This window comes from Palaemon carinicauda, chromosome 5, assembly GCF_036898095.1.
Source record: "Palaemon carinicauda isolate YSFRI2023 chromosome 5, ASM3689809v2, whole genome shotgun sequence".
NCBI lineage: Eukaryota > Metazoa > Arthropoda > Malacostraca > Decapoda > Palaemonidae > Palaemon > Palaemon carinicauda.
Genome location: NC_090729.1, coordinates 120,216,628 through 120,225,372, shown reverse-complemented (window position 1 = coordinate 120,225,372; position 8,745 = coordinate 120,216,628). Strand labels below are relative to the sequence as shown.

The 8,745-nt window shown below is 31.2% G+C and overlaps 1 protein-coding gene across 1 annotated transcript in view; it reads left to right on the top strand.

Moving 5' to 3' along the window:
• Positions 1-8,435, top strand: part of LOC137641114 (MAM and LDL-receptor class A domain-containing protein 1-like) — an 87,700-nt gene extending 79,265 nt beyond the window's left edge. The window contains 6 exon segments of the mRNA XM_068373559.1: positions 711-894; positions 1,438-1,525; positions 3,402-3,560; positions 5,961-6,181; positions 7,166-7,325; positions 8,029-8,435. Of these exon segments, the coding sequence (XP_068229660.1) occupies positions 711-894; positions 1,438-1,525; positions 3,402-3,560; positions 5,961-6,181; positions 7,166-7,325; positions 8,029-8,066 (850 nt within the window). The 3' untranslated portion in view covers positions 8,067-8,435.
• Positions 8,436-8,745: the final 310 nt, after the last annotated feature.

Sequence of the window (8,745 nt, the reverse complement as noted above, 5' to 3'; positions counted from 1 at the left end):
TAACAAATTGCATGAAATGTTTGTCTCCATGATCCTAATGACTAGTCTAACAAATTGCATGAAATGTTTGTCTCCATGATCCTAATGCTCTTTTATGACTAGTCTAACAAATTGCATGAAATGTTTGCCTCAAGGAACCTAATGCTGTTTTATGACTAGTCTAACAAATTGCATGAAATGTTTGTCTCAATGATCCTAATGCTGTTTTATGACTAGTCTAACAAATTGCATGAAATGTTTGTCTCCATGATCCTAATGCTCTTTTATGACTAGTCTAACAAATTGCATGAAATGTTTGCCTCAAGGAACCTAATGCTGTTTTATGACTAGTCTAACAAATTGCATGAAATGTTTGTCTCAATTATCCCAATCTTTGTAGCCGATGAACAACAACTAAATCAGTGTATTATTACTTTACATAGTGTGAATATCTTAAAAAAATTCAAAGACTACATACATAGATACAAACAGAATTTTTGTGGTCAAAGAGCTGATATGTATATATGGTCAGTCTGTATGGCATTGTCCCGCTTGATACGGCAATGTCACTGTCTCTTGCCACTGTTATTCATGAGCGGCCTTTAAACCCTAAGTGTGTGTTCAGTTCCGGGGGCTAACATTCAAAAAAAAAAAAAAAAAAAAAAAAGATTCAAAATGACATTTGAATATAACTTTCAACATTAGAGAAATCCTAATTGCCTTTTTTTCAGGTATTTGATGTTCGAACCCTTAACTGATACTGTCGAACCTAACCTTGGGTCACTCAGCGCCTTTTTGAAGAGGGAAGACGAATCAGGCTCCATTATCCTTACCCCAATTTGGGCACTCCAGAACTTCCAGGGACTCACCTGGTATTTTGGACAGGCTTCCATCAGGGCCGAAGGGGACTTCCAGGTGAGTTTGGGGCATTAATAATAGACTAAGTAGATGTCCCATAGTCTTTAAATGTCTTTAAACAAACCATTATATCTTAAAATGGTAGAAGCTCTTTTCCATCATGAGGTTCAATACTACACGGTATTCTGGACGCTTTATTCCAGTTGTGACCAAGTTGTGGAATGATCTTCCTCATCGGGTAGTTGAATCGGTAGAGCTTCAAAAGTTCAAACTTGCAACAAACGTTTTTATGTTGAACAGGCTGACATGTCTCTTTTTATACTTTATATATGAAAAATATGTTTTAATGTTGTTACTGTTCTTAAAGTATTTTATTCTAATTGTTCATTAATTCTCATATAGTTTATCTATTTGCTTATTTCCTTTCCTCACTGGACTATTTTACCTTGTTGGAGCCCTTGTGATCATAGCATCCTGCTTTTCCAACTAAGTTGTAGCTCAGCTAATTATAATAATAATAATAATAATAATGATAATAATAATAATAATATCTGATTTAAAAGACATTTCCAAAGATTTTTCATACAACTTCCCTTCCAGATAGTATTTGAGGGCGTATGGGGCTCTGACAAAAGCAGAGGAACTATTGCCATAGATGACGTCAGCATTTTTGAAGGAAATTGCCCCAGTAAGTGATGACCTTTCAAGAAAAAATTACGTAATTTACCTGTTCCATGGAAGAGCCTTTTTAGCGCTTTACTATCCCTTTATTTGCGTGTTTAGCACTTTTCTAGCTATTTTTATACCGTTTAGCACTTTTCTAGACTTTTCTAACCTTTTTAAAAACTTTTATAGCATTTCTATAGCATTTTAGCACTTTTCTAACCTTTTAAGAGCGTTTTAGCACTTTCTAGCCTTCTTAGCGCTTTTATAGCCTTTCTAGCACTTTTCTATCCCTTTTAGCACTTCTATAGCCTTTCTATAGCATTTTTACCACTTTTCTATCCATTTTATCTCTTTTCTATTCTTTTTATAGCTTTTTAGCACATTTATAGCCTTATCAGCACCCTCTAGCCTTTTTCTTGTGTGTTTAGCATTTTTTTTCTATCGCTTTTAGCACTTTTATGACCTTTTCTAGTCCTGTAGCAGTTTTATACCCTGTTTATAGCATTTTAGCACTCTTCTATCTTTTTTAGCATTTTCTTATCCATTTTAGCACTTTTCTATCCTTTTTATAGCATTTTTAGCATATTTATAGTCTTATTAGCACTTTTCTATCCAGTTCAGCTCAAGGTAGTTGTGTCAGATTAAGCTGGCCTCAACTGCATGGCCATTGAACTAGAACGTCTCTTCCCTATAGGAAAGAACCATCCCAGCAAGTATTATTAAGCTTCACTTCAGTTGGCTGACTACCAAGTACACTACCAAGTAGACAATGCACATCCCAAGTGCGCCATCTCAAGAACCTAAAAGCAGAATTTCTTGATGTTGAGGCAAGAGACAACCACTGGGCTGATCATATCTTTGATTACCTGCTTATAATGCATTCATAAAACTTATTAAGTTAATAATTAAATTGTTTTTATTTAAATGGACAATGTAGAGCATTCTACTACTATACAGCTTAAATTTGTAAAGGCTTTGTCTCAGGAATGATGGTACAGTTGGCTTCATTAATTCCGGTACACTAACATCTGCTTTGCTTTCCAAGTAATATACCAGAATTAATGAAGCCAACTGTATCACTATCATACAATTCAAACACACTTTGTACTCTTGATTTCAAAAATTCCGGTACACAATACTACAGACTATCTATGGTAATTTGTATCGGAATTCTTGGAGGCCACTGTACCTCCCTGGTCTCATTAATCATGAGTTGCTGGTAAGAGACTATCATAAATTTTAGGTAAAGACGTTAGTAAAAAATACTAATACGTTTTTGGGTCTCATTTTGCAAACAGATGCTCCTAGGCATATATGATTAAGCTACCACCATCCTTCAACTTGAAAGTACGTTTTGGACTAAGCATTTCATTGACTGAAACAAAAGAAACGAACTAATGCGTGCAACACTACGACAACTTTAGAAAATATTCGGGAAAAAAATGATGTTCTATAAACGTAGATTAATTTTGGCCTTATCTCTTGGAAAAGGATCTGATTGGTTAAAAATTGTCAGCTATTTGTTGTTTTAATATTCTTAGATTATCAAATGACTTAATATTTATCAACTTAATTGGTTGGCATTGATTGTGAGGCGATCGATTATGCCACAGCAAGCCTTTCTTCAGAGTTGATATGAAAGTTTGGTCAAACTTTATAACATGAAATACTTTACGTGGACTGACACCGAAGGGTATAGATATTTTTCTTTACGACTACAAGTAAAATATTTTCAAGTCAGTTATGGATAATGGAAATACTTATCACCAGGTGAATATTTCTTAATTGGCTAATTCATCACCCTTATCTTTTGGATGATTCAGGTAAAATAAAAAAATTCTTTGCTTGACGAAAACCATTTACAATTCTAATATTTTTTAATATTTTTTCATCGCAAGGTATTCCTGATGCAGCTGTAGTACGAGCAGGCGACTGCACTTTCACCAGAGGTTCCTGCGGCTGGAGGAACCTAACCTCCGATAACGACTTCTACTGGAGTAGCGCCTCTCCTTTGAGACGTCCGGTCAACATGAACGATCACACTTACGGATCGCCGGGTATGTATTTCGATTAGTTTGAGGAGTGAGAGCGCAAGACCATGTGGTTTACTATTTCCCCTAATTGATGACGGAGATCAGCGAGAGTAGCAAGATTATGGCTAACTAGTCTCTGCAGAGAATCCTGGCAAAATAAGCGCTACCTCCTGATGACGTCATAGCTAATCATCTTGTCTCTCACGTTAGCAGCGGTCACAATTCATCCCCTTACAAATTACAAGCTATTAACGCGGGAAACAACATGATTGGCTATGACGTCATCGGGGGTGTGGCTTATTTCGCCAGGAATCTTTGCAGCGACTACAGTTTGTTTATGCAGCTGGTGTCGGGGTGACAACAGACTATAGATCTTTACTATACTAATATTCAGTAGGCAATAAATTTACTCTAATACATTATTTTACAATTACAGTATTTCATAATCTTATTTCTGTATAATAACTTCCTTCAATATTGATGCTGTACAATTGCTTGCAAATACACATTATTTTCTCAGGATGACAAAGCTGGTTATAAAAGTGTTTTAAATTTATCTGATATAGAATATATTTATATATTCAAGTGTGACTTATCAAACTTATGCTAAGTATGTGACGGCATGACGTTAAGGTATAATTACATGCGATATAGTACATTTAGGGAAATTTTTAATGGTTTTTTTTTTTTTTTTTTTTTTTCATCGAATCAAAACCATTTTGATTTTATAAAGACATAAAAGTGATCTTCGACTGATTCTTAATCCTCTAATCCCAATCCAAGACTTGAGTTATGAGCTCATTCTGAATTTAGATTAATTTCTCATTTCCAGCTGGGGCTTGCGAAATGTTGACCAATTCAGATTTAAAATAACTTGTGTCTTATCCTTATTTGACATTTCATCAATCTTAAGGGTACTCAAATACTATCTGCATACCTCTGTACTTGTTCTAGGAAAGAGAATAACTAACGAATAACCCAAACTGATTAAAAGTTAGCATTAAGATTACTCGAAACGCATATTGTTAATCTAATGAAGGTCAAGCAATGAAACATCAACCAGCCTTCAATTCAATCAATTTTGTTACTCGGTAAGTAATAGATTATAATAGAACATAATTTGCTGGTGAATATGCCTCGTAATTCTACTCCAGAGTTCTGAATGTGGTTGGTAACATTTCTATTTCATAAATGAGTCTTGAAATATTTCATTCATGAATCTCTCGTCATTGAAAATACAATTTTACTTTCTTCTTGTTTACAGGGAGACTTAGACGTGGTCTCTCTCTCTCTCTCTCTCTCTCTCTCTCTCTCTCTCTCTCTCTCTCTCTCTCTCTCTCTCTCTCTATATATATATATATATATATATATATATATATGTATATGTATATATATATATATATATATATATATATATATATATATATATATATATATATATATAGTGTCCTAAAGAACACATTTTTTACTAGAATACTCGAGTATACAAACATAAACACACACATGCATATATTTGTGCAAATCCATACATACAATAATATATGTATATAGCTAACCCTACACCCATTAAGGATGTTTGGAGTGAGATAAATTAATTTCTTTTAATTTGAAACAAATTCTCAGAAACACTGAAGATCAAGCACAGCTTCTAGACCTTCCCTCAATAATCATTTAATTTCCGTCGGTTGAGGCCAAACTTAGACAATAATTAATAATTTTTTCCTTTTATTCGTTTGACTTGAGTTAATATAGTTTGAAATCTTGTACGGGTCTTTAACATTCCTAAGCACCTATCTTTAGGATGTCAGTAATAACTTCTTTTTTATTCTTTTTTATTTACATATACCTCATTTCCTTCGTTCTTCTTCCAGCTGAAGTGACAACACTCATTGTACCGAATCGGCTCCACCATATCTACAACTTATCGATTTGTTTTCCTTATTTTCTAAATTATTAGTATCTGAAGAGATGCTTCAGCATATCTCATATGTTGCTAGTCTTTGGTATATATAGAGATATTAATTTTCACATCCTTCAAGATTATTACTGCTCTCACGAGGAAGATTTTTAACAGTTAATCTTTATGAAACATATAATTAAGTTTGTGTTAATCCCTTTCAGTTATCTGGTATTTGATTGTTTTTTCATTATAAGGTCACATATCTCAGTGGAAGCCTTTCAATTCACCATAATAGGGGATTTTGTATTAATCCCTTTCTATTATCTGGTATTTGATTGTTTTTTTTCTCCTTATAAGGTCACATATCTCAGTGGAAGCCTTTCAATTTACCATAATATGGGATTTCGATTTGATAATTATGATTATAATGATCCTTGTAGCAATATTGACGATAATGATACATGCAATGACATAATATAGAGTTATGGAAGTAGCCTTAATCTTCGTATTTCTTCTCCCGACAGTTGGCTACATCTACTTCGACGTCTTCAACCTCAACTCCCGATCGCAGAAACTCCAGCTGGTGTCTCCGGTGATGGAACCGTCCTTGGACAGGACGCCCTTCTGCTTCACCTTCTGGTTCGCAGGCTTCGGGGCGGACACCAACACGTCCCTCAGCCTCTTCCAGAGGGCCGCCAAGGAGGACAATAATAGACTGATCAATGATCTGAATGACGATATTCTTGTGAGTTTTGTTGGGTTGGAAGTGGTCTTTTCTTATGTGTGCTTTCGTTCATACTTCTTGGTTTTCTAATCGTCTTTAAAAGAGACTGAGTTCCATTAAAACTGTTATTTTGAGGGTTGCTTTAAACTCTCTTTCTAATTATAATTTAATTTTAAAAATAACAATTATTCACAAATACATTGTTTTTCTGATAATAAATGTACAAAATACAGGCCATAAAATTCTCTATCTTTTCATGTTTCAATGACAAAAATCGGTCAATATTCAACATTATAGTGAAATTTTTCCCTTCGAAAATTTCATAAGTGGTGTTCAAAGTATTTTTATAGACTTTAGTATGTATAATTATGGTCTTTTAGTGGTAATTGAACCTCAAAAAATGTTCCTCCCTACAATACATATACACATGTATCAAATGCACACACATACAGATACACAGATAAGGAAGAGACCATCTTAGTACGCTCTCTTTCCCTCTATCAATCAATTATTTTTTTAGTGATCACCATCACCATAATTTGGGTCATGTTTAACCTTCAACTATAAGCCCAAGGGCTCCATAAAGGAAAAATAATCCAGTGAGGAAAGGAAACAGGGAAATAAATAAACTAAAAGAGAAGTAGTATATACCTCTGTTTGTTCGGTTCCAATTCCTGCTAAATAATAATAATAATAATAATGATAATGACAATAGAAATAATAATATTGATGATAATAATAATAATAATAATAACAATAATAATAATTATTTTAATAATAATAAAAATAATAATAATAATAATGATAATAATAATAATAATAATAATAATAATAATAATAATAATAATAATAATAATAATGATGATGATAATAATAATAATAATTTTAATAATGATAATAATGATAATAAAAATAATAAGAAATATAATAATAATAATAATAATAATAATAATAATAATAATAATAATAATAATAATAATAATAATAATAAATTACTTCTGATAGATCTGGCGTCATCAACCAATGAGAGAGAGGGCAGGCGGGTGGCAGTTCGGACAAGTGCCACTCGTGTCTGGAACCAGGTTCCAAATTGTAATTGAAGGAATGTCCTATAATGGCGGTTTTACACTAGATGACTTCAAAGTTTATAATGGAGGATGTGCAAGTAAGTTTGATATATATCGTTGGGAAATCAATTGCAAGTAATCTATAAAATGTAATTTGTGACAATGTTTGTCTACTTCATTTTAATATTTTTTTTTAAATTCAGAATTTAAATGTGATAATGTAATCTCTCACAATGTTTGCATATTCAATTTTAAGATTTTTTTCTTTAAATTCAGAATGTCAATATGATAATGTAATCTAATTTCAACAATCCTTTAAGATTCTGAATTTAAATGTGATAATGTAATCTATCACAATGTTTGCCTAATTCACTTTATACTTATTTTTTTAAGATTTGGAATTAATTTAAATGTAAAAATTTATTCTATCACATGTTTGCCTATTTCATTTCATTGTTTTCTAAATTCAGAATTTAGATGTAATAATGTAATCTATCACAACGTTTGCCTATTTAATTTCAATATTTTTCAAAATCAAAATTTAAATTTAATAATGTAATCTATCACAATGTTTATCTACTTCATTTTAATATTTTTGTAATTCAGAATTTAAATGAGATAATGTAATCTATGACAATGTTTGCCTAATTCACTTTATATTTATCTATTTTTCTAAATTCGAGAATTTAAATGTAACATGTAATCTGTCCCAATGTTTGTCTATTTCATTTTACTTCTATTTTTCATTTATTCCGTTTTCCTCTTGTCAAATTCTTACAAACTATTTTAATCCATTTCCAGAACGTCCGAGAGATCCAATCTTCAACAACAGAATTTGAAAGGAAGAAATGATAAGCATGGTATAATTATTCTCTACGCAAACACTCCACTGTAAAAAGAATTAATTTTACGCTTGTTATAGATGTCTGATGTGTCCGAGTGTATAAAAAAAAATCAATATGTCAGAGATAGTTTTTAATTAAGATTATATCTTATAAATTCCAAGCTCCTGTTGCTGTTTTCCCTATTGTTAAAATGAACAAATATTGATTGTTTACAATAAGAAATAATTCCATATTTTATAGCTTGATTGTTTAAAAGTTGACATAAAATATTAGCAACCGATATCATGGAAGTTTGTCGTGATTGGCAGAAGCTCAGCTGCTTATTGCCACCTTGCACTACAATTTAGATTTATTAACCAATCGGTTGCGGATATATATATATATATATATATATATATATATATATATATATATATATATATATATATATATATATATATATATATATATATATATATATATGTATATATATATAAATAAATAAATAAATAAATATATATATATATATATATATATATATATATACATATATATATATATATATATATATATATATATATATATATATATATATATATATATATATATATATATATATATATATATATATATATATATATACATATACCGTCAGATCCTAAAATACAGACTATTATTCTTACGTTAGACTTTG